At 42.7% G+C, this 17,434-nt stretch overlaps 1 protein-coding gene across 2 annotated transcripts; it reads left to right on the forward strand.

Annotated features, from left to right (window-relative positions):
- The first annotated feature begins 1,752 nt into the window (after positions 1 to 1,752).
- PRKRA (protein activator of interferon induced protein kinase EIF2AK2) lies at positions 1,753 to 17,087 on the forward strand. Of its 2 annotated transcripts, none has more exons than XM_035134493.2 (8): positions 1,753 to 1,924; positions 3,381 to 3,550; positions 5,678 to 5,759; positions 7,972 to 8,050; positions 9,163 to 9,280; positions 10,228 to 10,325; positions 10,873 to 11,047; positions 12,849 to 17,087. In XM_035134493.2, exons 1-8 carry the CDS (start codon positions 1,764 to 1,766, stop codon positions 13,004 to 13,006), a joined length of 1,041 nt encoding a protein of 346 aa, XP_034990384.1. In that variant the 5' UTR covers positions 1,753 to 1,763; the 3' UTR covers positions 13,007 to 17,087. The 2 variants fall into 2 exon arrangements, with proteins under 2 accessions (XP_034990384.1, XP_034990393.1); XM_035134502.2 differs by lacking the exon at positions 1,753 to 1,924 and adding an exon at positions 2,007 to 2,028.
- The last annotated feature ends 347 nt before the right edge of the window (positions 17,088 to 17,434 follow it).

Below are 17,434 nucleotides of genomic sequence, written 5' to 3' on the forward strand. Positions count from 1 at the left end.
GAAAGCCCTCCCTTTGTCTTTTTGCTTACAAATCCTGTCTTAAGGGTTTATTTGTGTATGAACCTGTGAGCCGGTGACCTGGATTCAGGAACTAAAAGTATTTACCAACGCAAAAGAATGGCCAGGCTGCCCAGGTAATGCAATCAGTGACCATTAACAGGTATCCTGGCAGACAGGATTTCTGCTGTAGACCACCTCCTTCTGCAATGTTACTAGCTGCTTTGCTTCCCAATCTTCTTCTTTCTTCCTTTTTGGCGATCACTCATAGCCGAGTAAGATTCTCTCCCATACACATGGTTTTAACAATGAATCCGTAAGTGACTGTGAAGGCCAATTCTGGATCCACAGTCCTTCCACAGTGGGGACATTGGTTTCTGGGTAGGAGTTGATCACGGTGAGAGTTTGCCAAGCATGCCTTCCTCTTAGCACATTTCTCCCTTTTGTCCTGAGTTCGAGTGTCTTCAAAGCCCTTGACCCCTTTGAAAGGCTGTTCTCCAACTGGAGCACTCACAGGCCAGTGTTTCCCAGTTGTCAGTGTTTATACTACATTTTAAAAGATTTTAAAGATTTTAAACATTTTAAAAGATTTTAAAAGATTTTAAAAGATTTAAAAGATTTTAAACATTTTAAAAGATTTTAAAAGATGTTTATACTACATTTTAAAAGATTTGCCGTGAGACAATCTTTAAACCTCTTTTGTTGACCACCAGCATTACACTTTCCATTTTTAAGTTCGGAATAGAGTAGTTGCTTTGGAAGACAATAATCGGGCATCCGCACATGACCAGTCCAACAAAGTTGATGTTGAAGAACTTCTCAATACTCTGGCTAGCCTGTGTTATTTTCTCCTGCCGACAGGGGACCCACTTAAGGACTCTATATGGGCTCTTAGATACCCCATTAGGTAAAAGGGAGCAGTCCCCCCCCATAACAATAGGACGTCCCTATTTTCATAGGACAAGATGGTTGGACAGTGTTCTCGAAGCTACGAACATGAGTTTGACCAAATTGCGGGAGGCAGTGCAAGACAGGAGTGCCTGGCGTGCTATGGTCCATGGGGTCACAAAGAGTCGGACACGACTAAACGACTAAACAACAACAACATTTTCATAGGAGAAATGTTGGAGGGTATGTTAAAAGGTAAAGGTAAAGGGACCCCTGACCATTTGGTCCAGTCGTGACCAACTCTGGGGTTGCGCGCTCATCTCGCATTATTGGCCGAGGGAGCCGGCGTATAGCTTCCAGGTCATGTGGCCAGCATGACAAAGCCGCTTCTGGCAAACCAGAGCAGCACATGGAAACGCCGTTTACCTTCCGGCTGTAGCGGTTCCTATTTATCTACTTGCATTTTGACGTGCTTTCGAACTGCTAGGTTGGCAGGAGCTGGGACCAAGCAACAGGAGCTCACCCCGTCACAGGGATTTGAACCGCCGACCTTCTGATCAGCAAGCCCTAGGCTCAGTGGTTTAACCACAGCGCCACCTGGGTCCCTCAGGATCTGGGTAACAGGAAGCAAATGGGGTTTCCCCCCCCCCACGGACCGCCTGAGCTAGAACGCGTCCACTGTGACCACTGAAGCGCCATTTCCAGGCTTCCCTGGGGATCCCGTCCGCCCCCTCAGCGCCCCCCTTTCTCTCTCGCAGACCCACTGAGGCGAGCCGCTCTCTCGCCTCTGCTCCGCTTGCAGCCTCCCGGGCGGCTCCTCCCCTCAAACTGGCCCCCGGAACCACACGTGACACGCGAGAAGGGGCCGTGCTAAAGGGATGTTTCCCGGCCAGGAAGAGATGGAGGCGGCGGCGGCGGCGAGCAGCATGGCTCTGCCTCAGCCTGCCCCTTGCCCGGCTATCCTAAGCCAAGAAGGGGGGCTGCCGGGCACGGAGCAGCGGAACTCCCCGGTGTTGGTGGAGAAACTGAAAACCGTCAGGTGACGCGCGAGGGGTGGGGTGGGTAAGGGGCTTTCTATATAGCGGGGTGGGGCGGGCGCGGAGCATTCTGGGTCACCGCCACCCGCGCACACCACGGCGCTCGGTAAGGAGGCGCGCGGAAGCAACCGTCGCTGGCGGGAAGCGGCGCCCGCGTGCGCGTGGATTCGGGTTGGAAGATCGTGGGGGGAGGGGTCAGAAGCACCCGCGCGCGCACCGTAGCAGGCAGTGTGAATGGCGCGAGTGTGGTGAGGCTGCACCCAGTTACCTGGAAGCAAATCCGTGTTTGTGTGTGTGTGTGGTGTGTGTGTGTTTGTAAGAGAGAAGCAGATGCTACACTCGGTTACCTGGAAGTAAACCCGTGTGTGTGTGTGTGTGTGTGTGTGTGTGTGTGTGTGTGTGTGTGTGTACACTCCGTTACCTGGAAGGAAACCCTATGCGCAGTGACACTTAGGATGATTTAGCAGGTTAGAAAGAGGGAATGCATGTATATGTCTATTACATGTTGCGCTCTTTGAATGCTACTGGTTTTCTGACCCTGATTCCTTTCTCTTGTTTTTTCCTTGTTCTGTCCCAAATCAAATATTATCTTAAAAAAAACACAACACCCACTCCTCAATCCTAGAGCAGAATCTGCCAGTCATCTGTTGAATTTTTACACATTTTAAATTTGCTCTTGCATGTAGGTTACACAGCCCTGCAATATTTATAGGTGACACAGCACACAGTGGAGAGGGAAGGAGTAGCTCAGAACTGGAGTAGATAAGGCATTGCTGGTCTCCGATCAGATCTCCCATTTCTTTATTTTTATGTGGAAAGCTATCACAGGCGAGTGGGGGGGCAGCATTTAGAGGGGGTAATTTGCATTTTATACAAAATGATTGCATAGAGATGGGCGATCTTATCTCACAGATCTTCAACATTTCAGCGCACCAAATTTGAGAGTGAGGAAAATAAAAGTGCAAGTTTTATGTTTCTTTAGATCTGCTAAAGAAAAAAGAAACTGAAATTCTCCAAGGCATGTGGAGAGACCAATAATATAATCTGACAACTGGTTCTGTGCATAGCCTGTTTTGTGGACAAAAGCACCGTGGAAGAAGTGCTAGTCGCTCACGCTTCCTCTTCTTCCCACTCTAGTGCAATATCCAAAGAATGGAGTCTCACATGTCTGGTAACATTTCTTTATAACTGTCCACAGGTACTCATTATCAGAAGCATAGCTGCCAAGTTTTCCCTTTTCTCACGAGGAAGCCTATTCAGCATAAGGGAATTTCCCTTAAAAAAAAGGGATAACTTGGCAGCTATGATCAGAAGCAGGCTTCAATATCTCCAGATTGTACCTCTGAGTTTCATAAATGAATGATACAGCATATTTTTGAAAGCAATATTTTAACGCACTGCATGTGATTTCCTTCTTTCTCAAATATTCATAAATTTTTTATTCTACTTTGTAAACAGCTTGGAGGAAATCATTACATCCAAACCGGGGAAAACACCAATTCAGCTGTTACATGAATATGGCACAAAGGCTAATCTCAATCCTGTATATGACTTTGAAAAAGCTGAGGGGCAAGTGCATATGCCAGTCTTCACCTATAAAGTCACTATGGGTGACATAACTGCAACAGGTTTGTACATTTTGATAGGATTCATGCAGGGCCGAGCCATCCATGAGGCAAGGGGTGGCAGCTGCCTTGGGCAGAAGGAGCCACAGGGGCAGCAGATCCTGATGTAGATCTTTATTCCCCACTTTGTTCCTGATGTAGATCTTCACTCACCCCTTCCCTGGCAGGTGGTGGGGCGGGGTAGCCCAAAAGTCTTGGGCCAGCTCTGGATTCATGTCTGAGTTCTTAATTGCATGCAATGTGCATTTAATGTTTAAAATAAATGTTTCTTCTATTTAGTTTTATACTCCCTCTGTTTCTAAGCTAGTGTGTTGGGCACCAGTATGGTTAAAGGGAGAACCCAAATGTCTCTTCCTTCATCCTTTTGTTCTCCATCCTAGCCCTAGAACCCGTCTTTCCTACCTTCATCCTAATTCTGCTACCGACTCTTGTGTCTCCTCCTTAACCTTAGAAGCCCAAATAATTTCCCCCCATTTCTAACTCTAGAACTCACTCTTCCCTCTCCTGCATCTTCTAATTGCATAGTACGTTATCCCTTGATCGTATTCTTCAACTCCCATCATGTCCACCCAAACACACACCATACAGACAGTAACCATTTTGCGCACATCCAGTTACAGGGACAGGGTGGGCTTATGAAAGCTCTGCTGACGCACGTGGGGGCCAGGAATCGAACCCCTGAGCAAAACGGTTGCCACCTTTTTTTAATGTGATGTAATTTCTCTGATCTTTGGCACTGTTCCTAGCACTGAGGGTGTATGTGTGACATGCAAACTGATCTTGTGCCACACAAGGAAGTTTGCATTTATCGTGGCCAGTAGAATGACGATAGTGTTTGGATTAGGCCCCACAAGCTCACTTAATGAGTGTCCCACCTCACTTTAGCAAGCATGTTTGGGAAGCACTGGTCTAAATACATTTTCTAGCCATTTGAATGCAATAATTGAGATCCTAGCCACTGGAGCATCAGAAAATAAATTTGGCCCATCATTTGTGTGACAGCCCTTTAGGATATTTGAATATAGCTATTGTATCACCTCTTAATCATCTTTTCTCCGAGCCAAACATACCATATTTTCTCTGCCTCTGTGCAGCTTCCATAGTTAGTACAGCAGTTTTGAGGGCAGCAATACTAAGTCTCTGCTGCTGGGAGGAAACTGCCTGCTGCAGGCCCCTCTGCCTTCTTAAAACTCTGCATCTCCCCTTCAGGTGTGTTTTATATATACCCTCACATTTTGAGAACTTAACAGCATAAACAGATGAATAGGAATCAGCTGCCCAACCACTATCTTAAAGATGCAATTTTTCAAAAAATATTCAGAGCTACTTCTGATGTTAGTGATGTCTTTAGAATGGGAGTGGCAAAATGTTATACAGTGGATCCTCTACTTACGAATTTAATCCGTTCCGAATGCACATTCGTAATTAGTAACATTCGTAAGTCGACACGATGGTTTCCCATAGGAATGCATTGGGAATGGATTAATTCGTTCTGGGGCCTAAAAAGCACTATAAAGGCCGGCAGGAAGCCGCCAGCAGCTGGGGGGGGGGCGGTGGGAGGCCGCCGGCAGCGGGGAGGGCCCAATTCGGCCTTCGGATGTCGAGAAATTTTCCCCACTCCTAAGGCAAAAAATTCGGTTGTCAAGTTGTTCGTAAGTCAAGGTACCACTGTATAGCGCATTCTCAGTAGTGGCGTCCGCCCTGTGGAACGCCCTCCCATCAGATGTCAAGGAAATAAACAACTATCTGACTTTTAGAAGACTATCTGAAAGCAGCTCTGTTTAGGGATGTTTTTAATGTTTGATCTTTTATCGTGTTTTTAATACTCTTTCGGGAGCCGTCCAAAGTGACTGGGGAAACCCAACCACATGGGCGGGGTATAAATAATAAAATTATTATTGTTATTATTATTTAGACACACACCACATTCCCCCCCCCAATTGTGTTTGCTTACACCGGCAAGATAATCTTGTCTTTGTGGGAAAAGTATCCAAACAGGTCTGTACACTCTTCATGTTATCAAGAAACAGAAAATGGATATTTCAGAACGAAACATTCAGACTGCTGGATTTTCATACAGTAGCTTACTCTTCAGAACACTCACATATTTTTTTGTTCTTATTAATTCAGGAGAGGGTCCGAGCAAGAAAATTGCAAAACACAAAGCTGCAGAAGCCGCCCTGAACATTTTAAAGGGCAATTCAAATATTTGGTGAGTTGATTTTGATCATTGTGAAACAGTGTTATTGCCAAATGGGACCTGCTGGAAAATTTTGGACGAGAGCTTTACAAATATTTTTAAAATGAAGGCTGTGATCCTTAACGTACTTGATTTGGAGATAGGTTTATAAAAAGCAGTGGGAAATGGGGCCAAATTAGGTGACCGCATCTAAGATGGATGGTTACTTCACTGCTTAATATCCAAGTGGTAAAGTAGTATTTTAACAATTGCTGTTACATTGTTATTCATTTCCTGAAAACCTTTTCTTGTATTTTTGTGGAAGTGATAAAATAGCAGTTTTTACCATATCATGTCACAATTTCTGTCACCTTTCATGTAACTGTAAGATAGTTATGACACTGTAAGAGTATGAAAGGTTTCTCTGTTTCTTTTTTTAACAAACTGTGGTTTCATAACTCAGACCTGTTTTCAATCTTTGTTAGTCTCATGTGTACAAACTTGTAAATGTTATCAGTACAAAAAGATAGTCAATTGTTGTCCTGAGCTCCTTTGAGAAGAAAGGTGGGAGAAAAAGTTAATAAATAAATAGAATAAAATATTTGCTACTTTTTCATTTGACCATTCAAACTTACTTTTTCATTTCCATTTAATTTATAGCATGTATCATGCTTTTCCTTCCCAAGGGAAGTACCAAGCTGCTAACAGCCAAAGGGAAAAAATCAGTTAACATACAGTAAGCTATGGGAAAATAAAACAAAACGTAGAACAGCCTTATCACCAAAAGACAATCTATGAATATTTTAATAAAACAGATCAGTACAGTGGCCCCTCTGGATACGAATTAAATTTGTTCTGGGGGTCTGCCCACAACCTAAAAAGTCCATAGGCAGAGGCGTCGCTTCTGCGCACATGCGTGGCGAGATTGAGCATTTTTGCCCATGTGTGCTGAGCGCTTTTGTGCATGCTTGTGCGGCGGAACCCAGAAGTATACCCTTCCGGGTTTGCCGCATTCGTATCCAGAGCGGTACGTAACTAGAGGGGCCACTGTAATTATTAATATGAAGATAAGTCAAAGCCTGGCGTGCTCTGGTCCATGGGGTCACGAAGAGTCGGACATGACTAAATAACTCAACAACAACAAAGTTAAAGCCACAGTCAGGTTGGAGCAGTATCAACAATACTGTTAAATCTTTAACAAAGGTCTTCATAGATCATAGAATCATTGAGTTGGAAGGGATCACGATCATCTAGCCCAACCCTCTACAATTCAGGAATCTTTTGTGCGATGTGGGGCTCAAACCCACGGCCCTGAGATTTAAGAGTCTCATGCTCTACCAACTGAGCTATCCCTTCCTTCTGGCCTTATTTATAGAATCATAGTGTTTTCTTGAAGCTGATCGGTTTTGTAGTTTCCTGCCTTATTCCATGACAAATTTTGGCAAGATGACATCTTCAGATAACTGTGGTTACAGGAGATGTCAACTCCTTCCATGCTGCTTTTGAAACTCCTTGGCTTGGCTTCAAAGTGCCTTGTGTGTGTAGAAAGGCACTTCTGATTGCACGAGGCATCCCTGGCAAATTCTTCTGATTTCCCCACCCCACAGCAGGGCCCCTCCATGCCCTGTCCCATGCTGTTCTGGAGGGTCCCTCATCCCTCAAGGGGAATTTTTGAGAGTACTGTGGTACCTCTGGTTAAGAACTTAATTCGTTCTGGAGGTCCGTTCTTAACCTGAAACTGGTCTTAACCTGAGGTACCACTTTAGCTAATGGGGCCTCCTGCCGCGCCGCCAGAGCACGAGTTCTGTTCTCATCCTGAAGCAAAATTCTTAACCCGAGGTACTATATCTGGGTTAGTGGAGTCTGTAACCTGAAGTGTTTGGAACCTGAGGTACCACTGTACATGAGACTTATGTCTGGGAAGGAGCCATGAGAAGCTCCTTCTTGCCAGTGAATATTCTGCCTGTTTTTTTCCTGGATCAAGGCCCTTGAACTTAAAAAGCAGCCTGGGCAGGAAGCACAGGAAACTGCCTGTGGGGAACAAAACCCTCCACATGTGCAAACGTAGACACAACTCAGACATAGAAAAGCACGTCAGCTTTCTTTACTTTAAACATCTTTTAGAGGTAGTTTTAGTGGGGCAGTCTCATATTAAAATGTAGAATGTGCTTGGGACTGAATCCTGATTTGTTAGCGAAATGATGCCTGAAACTGCCAGTTTTCAAGTTAACTATGTTCCTTTTAGCATTTCTTTGCCAGACCACTTAACCCCCGAACGTCTCGATCAAGCACCAAATCAGTCCAATCCTATTGGATCATTGCAGGTAAGTTGCAACGACATTTAAAATGTACCATATTCAGAAGTTCTGTGTCTTTTTAAAATTTAAATTATTATTATATTATTATTATTTATTCAACTTATACACCACTCTATACCCAGAGGTCTCAGGGCAGTTCACAAGAAGACCACAACATATAAAATCAAACCAAAAGGAGTAACCCAATAACGCTCCCCCCAAATAGAATTCTAAAATGGTGTTGGGTATAAGTAAGATCAACCAAAGGCCTGGTTAAAAAGAAACATTTTTGCCTGGCGCATAAAGGTGTATAATGAAGGCGCCAGGCGAACTTCCCTGGGGAGAGCACTCCATAGACGGGGAGCCACTGCAGAGAAGGCCCCGTTCTCATGTTGCCATGCTCCACACCTCATGGAGGAGGCACAAGAAGAAGGGCCTCAGAAGATGATCTCGGGGTCCGGGTAGGTTCATATGGAGAGAGGCGGTCCTTTATATACCTTTTGGTTTTTTAGAGGTCAAAGTCGTTCTACACTTAAGTTACAAATTATCTTTAGATCCTTATGCATGTAACATCATCTTTGTTTCCTTCTTATTTTCTGATGACAGAAAGCAACACAAGCAGTCAGTAGCAGGTAGCTCAACCGAGGAAGGAGAAGACAGTTCCTATACCCTCAGGAAAGAATGTAGAGTAAGCAACAAAAAGCAAAGCATAGTGATTACAGAATGGGTGGTGAGGAGAAAAGAAAGGATTGGTTGGTTTGTCAGGTTTTCTCATGCACACTGTATGCAAAGCTCACAGCTCATCACTGTGATGATATATATAAGATGGAAAGCTTTTATTTGGGCAGAGTAGTGACCAATGAAAGCAAGACTTACTCTTCACATCAGTGAAATAGAATGCTTTCATTGGACTGCTGCTCTGGCACAATGAAACACGCTGATCTTGGGAGTCCCCTCAGCTCTGTCCTAGATTGAGATGTAGGAGGATATACTGTATGCAGTATAAAGCAAAATACATCAGAATTTTGCTTTCCAAGTTACCACTGAAGTAATCACAATAAATAAACCTGTTCTGAATAGACACGTGGCTGTGGTTTTGAGGCTAGATCAGAAAATTGTCCTGTTACCTTCTTACCTAGGAGCTAGCTATTCAGAGGGGTTGGAGACTTCCTGAGTACTCACTGGCACAGGAGACAGGGCCGCTCCATAAGAGAGAGTTTACAATGACTTGCAGAATAGAGACATTTGTAGAAACAGGTACGTGCTTTTTTTTTTCCTCCTCAGCACAAAATGTAGCAAAACCTGAATTTAACCACAGAATTAATTATCCGAAGAAATCCCACTAATGTTCTATTTTTGATCATTTTAAAAAATTGTATCTTATATAACTCTCTTGCAAGCTGCCTTGAGGACTTTATAACTTGAAAGTCGGGATAAGTGCCTTGGCAGAGCATTCCTACTTGTGAAGGTGTCTTAAGGTGGAGGGGCCACCTAATCCTGGCAGGGTGGATGGAGGGGGTGCTTTTTTCCCCTGCCACTCTGGTTCCCCCCCCAAAAAAAAATCAGTACACCATCTCCCAATGTGCCCTGTTTTTTTATTTCTATTGGAGCACCAACAGCCTAATGATAGAAATCTACATAGGGCTAAACAAGTTATTGTTTCTCACCTATCCTGATACATGTACCTGTAAGAGCACAGGTGGCAGAAGACTCTGCATGCCTTCTGTGTCTCCATTCTGCCCTCTGTTGCTGCTTAGTCAGGCTAAACAAGGTCTGGAAGGGGGAAGGAACTGCCTGTGGACACCTGTATACAGGTAGGCACTGCACCCATTTGGGGAAGATTTTTAATTAATAGGAGCTGCTTGGGACAAAAAAAATTCCTCAAATTTGGCCCTGTAGTCAGGTCCACTTTCAATATCTCCTTTTTTCTACCCTCTCAGCTTTCTTCTATTGTGATGCAGAAACTCACACCTGGCAATGGCTAGAGAGGATCTCCCAAGTTAATAATTAACATATGTAAACTTAACAGGTGGAACTATCAGAACAAGACATACAGGGGAGTTTCAAAAGGATGGCTGAGTTGATGGATATGTAGTCTCTGACTTGCAGGCTGTTGGTCTAGTTTCGGTTTTCTGGCATGCATGTATCTTAATCTGGGTTTCTCTGCTTATTTTAATCCTTCTTGCTTTTGTTTTCTTACAAAGGGATTGGGACTTCTAAAAAATTAGCAAAGAGAAACGCCGCCGAGAAACTACTTGATAAATTCCATAATTTTTCTGGAGACAATATCACAATTTCTTTAGTAAGTATTTCATCTACATTTATAGCAACTGGTTAGCTATTCAAACCTAACAATGCAATCATTCATTTTCATTAATTGTCCAGCTCATACTAAGGCCCTATAGTTAAATATACACAGGCAAGCTAGACTCCCCCACCCCTGCCCTGTTATCCTCCACATTCTTCATCTTCTAGGCTACAACTTCTCTGTCTTCTCTCCCACTCTTTCTTTCTTTCTTTCTTTCTTTCTTTCTTTCTTTCTTTCTTTCTTTCTTTCTTTCTTTCTTTCTTTCTTTCTGATTGACGCTTACAGTTCAGAGTTGTAGTTAAAAAGAAGAATGTTTATGGAAAACATAGGCCCCTGTAGTACAGACCAAGAGAATCTTGGAGAAGCCATATTAAAAGCAAGCTTTTAACAAGTGTGGAAATACTTGGGTAGAACATAATGTGATAGGAGAGCTTGGTATTTGTTTAATACATATACAAGGGGAGTGGAATGACCGCATTTGAAGATGTTGGATGATGGTTTTAAAACACAGCAAAGTCTAAATGCCCTTCATTTGTTCCAGGGAAAAGAACAGAGTGTTAATTTGGGGTGTACATGGAGCACCTTAAGGAACTCTTCTGGAGAAAAAATTACTTTGCTGAAAATAAGTCCACTCAGTATTCCTAATACAGATTATGTTCATCTTCTTGGAGAACTTGCAGAAGAGCAAGGTTTTAATACAAAATACTTGAATATAGGTAAGAACCATGTGGGTGTCCATGGGCGAGATGCATCTTCTTTTCTTAGTATCTTTTTTCCCAACACAGGCCAGGCAGAACCAAGTTTCCAGTGAAGTGTGTACCAAAAAGGGGCGGGATTATGAAATGTCCATTTTCTTCCAGCATTAACATGAACTGTATAACTTTAGTACTAACAGTAGCCAGAGAACACACTTTCACCACATTTTGTCTAATACCGGTAATTAAAAGATGCACACAGTCTTAGCACTAACATTTGGAACATTGAATTTGCTAAAAGGGTGCAGTATGTAAATGGTGGTGCTGTTTTCAGGGATATGTGTGCTAAACTTGCTGTTTATTGTTAGTGCTTTGACAAAATAATTCACATAGGTCACAAACAAAGAACCTGGACAAGAATTTAGGGCTGTCAAGTGATGGAACTGTATCCGGAAATAATTACTGCATCGAAGTGTAGTTCATAAATCCAGTTATATACAGAATTATGAAATCTAGACAAATGTATTGGATCCAGACTTTGTCCTGCCAAAATGAAAAATTAATCATGGTTTAGTCGCATTGATTTCTGTGGGAAACTAAATTAATTTAGATCCAGCCCTCTGTGTCTGTGCAGGTGGCAAGGCTACCCAAGTGCTACCATGTGACATATGCCATGTTCAGCAAGTGTAAATTGTGCAGCTACACACACAGTTATTCACATGTTAAGTTCAGTGACTGTAGAATGCCTACACAGTAGCTGAGCTGCACAAATAAGTGTACACTCTTTACCACAAATACTTATACATGTGCTGTGACAGATTGTGTCTGTGCCCAATGTAATGTGAACAAACCTATAGAGTTGTACCTTGAATTTCAAATGCCTTGGCTCCCAAACAAATTGGCTCTTGAACAATCGAACCCCTGCAGTGAGTGTTTTGGTTTTCAAACGTTCTTTTGGAAGCCAAACGTTCGATGGGGCTTCCACGGCTTCCGATTGGCTGCAGAAGTTTCCTGCAGCCAATCAGAAGCCACACTTTGGTTTCTGAACGTTTTGGAAGTCGAATGGACTTCCGGAACGAATTCCGTTTGATTTCCAAGGTACGACTGTATAGGTAATAGAATCTTTGTGTTGTTCCAGAGCAGGTTGGGAGAGATGGTTTCCTACATATTACAGTCATATATCCTTTTATGTGACAGACACCATCCTGATTACTGTACTTTTCTGTGTATAAGACTGGGTTTGTTTACTCAAAAATAAGGTTTAAAAAGTGGGGGCATCTTCTACACGGGTAGTGGGTGTGTGACGGATGATTGGTTGCAGCCGTGAGCTGCAGATTGTCATTGGCGATTTGTAGTGTGATTGGTGGCTGTGGCAAGGGTTTTTTGTATTAGCTATTGGAAATGGGTGTTTGATTGGTTGCTGTGGCAAGGGCTGCGGAGGATTGGCTGCCGCTGTGGCAATTGTTATTGCTATTTACTTTTGCTGTTGGTATCTGTCAGAGGCTTGTAGCAGATGCGAGCGATCGTTAGCGAGTGGTGTGAGCAATTGCAACCGCTGGGTTAGTGATTTACTGCATTCCCCCTCAAAAAAGCTCAACAACTCTGGGCAACTGTCCCCCAAAAAAGCTCAACAACTTTGGGCCATTTACTGAAATTGGAGTCCCCCAAAATAGGGGCCATCTTATACAAGGGGGCATGTTATACACGGAAAAGTATGGTACTTTCATTCACAATGTCGGGGAAGGAGAATGAGTGTAGTTGGTATTTTCTAAAATTAGTGGCCTCATATTCCACTAATCAGCACCTGTGTTTGTCCTTTCAGAGGAGCTGAGTGTGAATGGACAATACCAGTGTCTTGCAGAACTTTCAACTCATCCAATCACAGTTTGTCACGGGACTGGAATCTCCTGGGGCAACGCCCACAATGATGCCGCTCACAATGCACTACAATATTTAAAGATCATGGCTGCACAGAAATAAGATTCAAGCAAAAGGGAAATATTTAAGGACGTATCCATCCAAGCTGAATGGTTTCCAGATCATTGGAGCTGTGTTTTTAAAAAATTCACATCACAGAACCCACACACGTGTATACAATTACGCATTACAACGAAACAAATCAGTCACCGCAAGTATGTTATTTATCTGGAAGTCCAGATACCACCACAGCCGCAGGCGTGGAATGAGATACAGAATTCACCTTCCCAGAATCTGATGAATGAGAATCCTTGGAGCCAAAGCCCAAAACAAGCTTTGCTCTAAATGAGCAGCTGCCCCTCAAACTTCAACCACACGTCCAATTCCTCCCATTCGCTCCATATTCTAGTTCAGAAAAACTTATGACATGACATTGCAGTGAGAAAAGAGGAACCTATGATGTCATGACATGAGGTAAGTTCTAGTGGGTGTAACGGGGGAGGAACTAGAGGTGTGGCTACCAATCACATGTTTAGAATGAGGTCTACCTTGATCCTTGGAGAATGGCTTCCTGTGGTCAGGAACAGGGCTTGCAGTCTCAACAGGCTTTCCCCTCCAAACCACCCCTATACAGTGGTACCTCTAGTTATGAACTTAATTCGTTCCGGAGGTCCGTTCTTAACCTGAAACTGTTCTTAACCAGAGGCGTGCTTTCGCTAATGGGGCCTCTTGCTGCCACTGCGTCGCCGGCAAACGATTTCCGTTCTCATCCTGGGAAAAAGTTCTCAACTAGAGGTAACTCTTCCAGGTTAGCGGAGTTTGTAACCTGAGGTGTTTGTAACTCGAAGTACCACTGTATGTTGATTTCTGTTTAACACTGCATGACTCATTTATACTTCGTTTCATGATAAAATATCAAACCGGGGGGGGGGGGGGGGGAGAAAGTTTTAGAATCAGATATGAAGTATGTGTGACAGAAACGGTTCGTCTTCATTTGTTCTGAATACAGTAACTTCCTTTTTTTTCTGGTTGTGGAATTAGGGGTGGAGTTTGGCACAGAATTGTAGAACTCTTGTCTTTATTGTACCAAGTTTTTGTATCACAAAGTAGCTTTGAGCCTGCACTACGTATATACTGAAGCTTACAGGCTCCTTTGTGAATACCTGTGTATATGGGATCTTAAAAACCAAAGTGGTATCTGAAATGCTCCAGTGCTTTGAAAAGCTTTATGTTATGGCCATAGGATATTATTCATTTTCCTGTGTGTGGATTTTTCTCTCATTGTGTGAACTGTGGCCTTTTTAAACCTATGGTTTGAAGATTGAATTTTTACAGAAATAATGACTATTAACATCACTGCCCTTTTTCATAAGGTAACTATTAAGAATCAGTCATTCTTTAATCAATTCTTTTAAAGAATAATTCAAGTAATAAGTTTTTATGTTAATCTTAAAGCATGTATTCTGTATATTTAGAGGAGAGGGAGAGGCTCGCTATGTAAATTGGTCATAGCAAATTAAGATGGTCATAGCAAATTAAGACAGAGCATCTTTTCTAGAGGTGATCACAATGGCCTGCTAGCAGTTAATACACGTTTTGCACATAAAGGTAACCATGCACTAGTGGATTTGAATGCAAAAGCCTATATGCAGATTGTTCTCGTGAGATAGTGTAATTGTGATGGTGATGTTCAGCCTGCTCTGCTAGACAGTTTGCGTCCCACTGAGCTGAAGCTGCTATAGAATTCAAGGTGACCTGCTTGATTCAAGTGGAACAGTTCCTTCCCTCTGCAGGCTGATTGCGCCTCCCAAGAGGCCTTCAGACCTCATTGAAACAACTGAAGAAAAGGAGGCCCTGGGTGTTTTATAGCAGGGATGTCCAACAGGTCGATCACAATCTACTGGTAGATCCCTGCTAGTTTTTGGTTGATCTCTGGCTCCCTTTCCTTAGCGTCGCTAAAACTGAATCCTGCCCCACCCCCTCGCCCCACCCTCCATTGTTGTTTTATCTCTGGAAGGGAAGACAGAGCTTTCTCTGTGCTGCTGTTTTCATCCATAGCGTTATTTTCGTGAGTGACTTTACCCCTTTGTCCCTTGCCTTTAAACCCCCCCCAAAAAATGTAACCCCTAAAAAGGGGTTTTTTCCCCTACCCAAGAAAGCTCTAAAACTTTGAGCTGAACTCCTAAAAAACAGGGCTTTTCTCCCTAAAAAAGCTCTAAAACTTTGAGCTGAACCCCTTAAAAATGGGGGTTTTCTCCCTTACAAAAGCTCAACAACTTTGAGCTGAACCCCCCAAAAATGAGGGTAGATCACTGCCAGTTTTAAATTCTGAAAATAGATCGCAGTCTCTTGAAAGTTGGCCACCCCTGTTTTATAGGGACTGTAACAGCTGTGGAGTCTCTGAATAGTCCCCATGGTGATACGAAACCCCAAATGCATGTGCAGGAACACCCAAGGCCTCTAAGGCTGGAGAGGTCCAGCACTTGAGATCTTTGCTCTCAACAGGAAGAGCTGGTAAAGCTGTTGCCCAAGACATGGCAATTGAAAGATTGCATTGACTATTTTCATAAACAGAAAATGAGTTCTACTCGTGCAAGCAGTCACTATTGTCATTCAAGAGTTCCTGTGTCCCACATTACACTGGCTATTCATGTTGATCATTGTGGATGCAGTTACGTGTCGATAATGCTAGCTGCCACATGCCTGCACCAGCTCTTTTTGAGAGGGAAGAACTGCATTATTGGATATTAGCATAGAGTGCCCGGCTCTCACGTGGCAAATGGGTAAAATGTCCAGAGGAGGTCAAAAGCTTAGATTTTGGGGGGATATGTTCCCCAAAAAGCTCAATAACTTCAAGAGAGAAAAACCTCTGTCCGGATTTTCACTTTCGGGAATATGGCAACCCTGTCAGTTATCTATGTGAGCCAGTGTTCATTCAATATGCAATAAAAGGTGCTGTGGGATTAAAGTAGCCCTGGTTTGAAAAAGGCTAGACTTTTGATAAATTTCCTATACTTGCAGAATTACTTCTTTGTAAGGAATAGCACACATATCTTTCTGACAGACAACATAATCTTATTTGAAGATTTCATTTTTGGCTATTTCTGCTCAAATATTGCAGCAAAGTATTAAGTGCATAATAGTTCACTTTCATGCTCCTGGGGACTTTTCCTGGCATCATTTAGCTGGTGGAAATCAACAAGATAAAACTTGACTTTCAGTCACATATATGCATTTTAATATTTACCCATACACGTATACTGGTAAATTGAATATTTGGCCTTGTTTGAGACAAGAAACACTCGTTCAAAGTTTCTTGTCATTCTTCAGTCTTGCATTGACAACTAAGATAATGCCTATAAAATAATAAATTTTCACCTCTAGGTAGTGAGGCCTAGGGGTGAAAGAGGGATTACGGATCACAGATCATCAGGGGGGGGGAGGTGTTTCCATGAGAGAAAATGCCATCACAATTTTGCCAAGATTACTTGGTTCTGAAAACATTTCCCCCCTCAAATTAAAAAAAACCACAAGTCAGATATATCTAAATATCACATCCCAAAGAAATCCTATTCGTTTCATAAACTGCAGTGCAAAAGCTTTGTTGAGTTGCAAACAGCTAATTTCTGCCAAGAGTTTAGGTACCTGCTGTATAAACAGTAAACAAAAATGTGCTGAAAGTTACAAAACCATACTCATTTAAATATTAAGAACAACCCTATGTATGTGCAAATCGGACACAAGTCTCAACAGCTTTGAATGGGCCTTGCAGGCGAAGAGTGTATAGAACTGCAATTTAAATTGTCCTATCAAAAGTTGTGAAACAAATTGAAGCGTATCATGTGATCCTGCTATTCAGTTTGGAAAGTTGTTTCCTATGTACCTCTTACGAGTGTAACCAAATTTTGCACGATGGTTCCTGAGATCAAGGAGCAGGTTTTCATCTCTTGATACGACTGGATGCCATTTTGAATCAAGATTACGTACAGAACTTTTGAAAACCGTGGATTTTAACCATTGGGGTTTTTTTGTTTTCCTTCTTGGAAATCCTGAGCAATACTGGATACAAAGCGGCTAATTATACTCTAATGCTTATTATATATGATGACTGTAGCAACATTAAATATGCAGGCAGTTCTCTTCACATCCAAGGATCTGACAACCACTTTTACCTCATGTTTTTAATGTATTGGTATCAAAAATTGTCACATACACAGCATATACATGTGTTTTTCCACTGCTTGTATGTAACACGGGCAAATGTACCAGGGAAGTATGACCTGCCGTGCTCCCTGCTGTTTGTACATACAACGGTGAGTGTGAATAAAAATGTGTGATTTAACTTAAGCTTTTCAGTATTCGTAGCCCAGTTATTAAGCAACCACATTTTACCATTTTGTAGTGAAATTGAGCTTTCTGTAGAAAAACCAAAAGCAAAATTAGGTGTGTGTCCCTCCCCACGCACATCAAAAGCCCAGCTCTAGTGAGTGG

Source organism: Zootoca vivipara, chromosome 1, assembly GCF_963506605.1.
Source record: "Zootoca vivipara chromosome 1, rZooViv1.1, whole genome shotgun sequence".
NCBI lineage: Eukaryota > Metazoa > Chordata > Lepidosauria > Squamata > Lacertidae > Zootoca > Zootoca vivipara.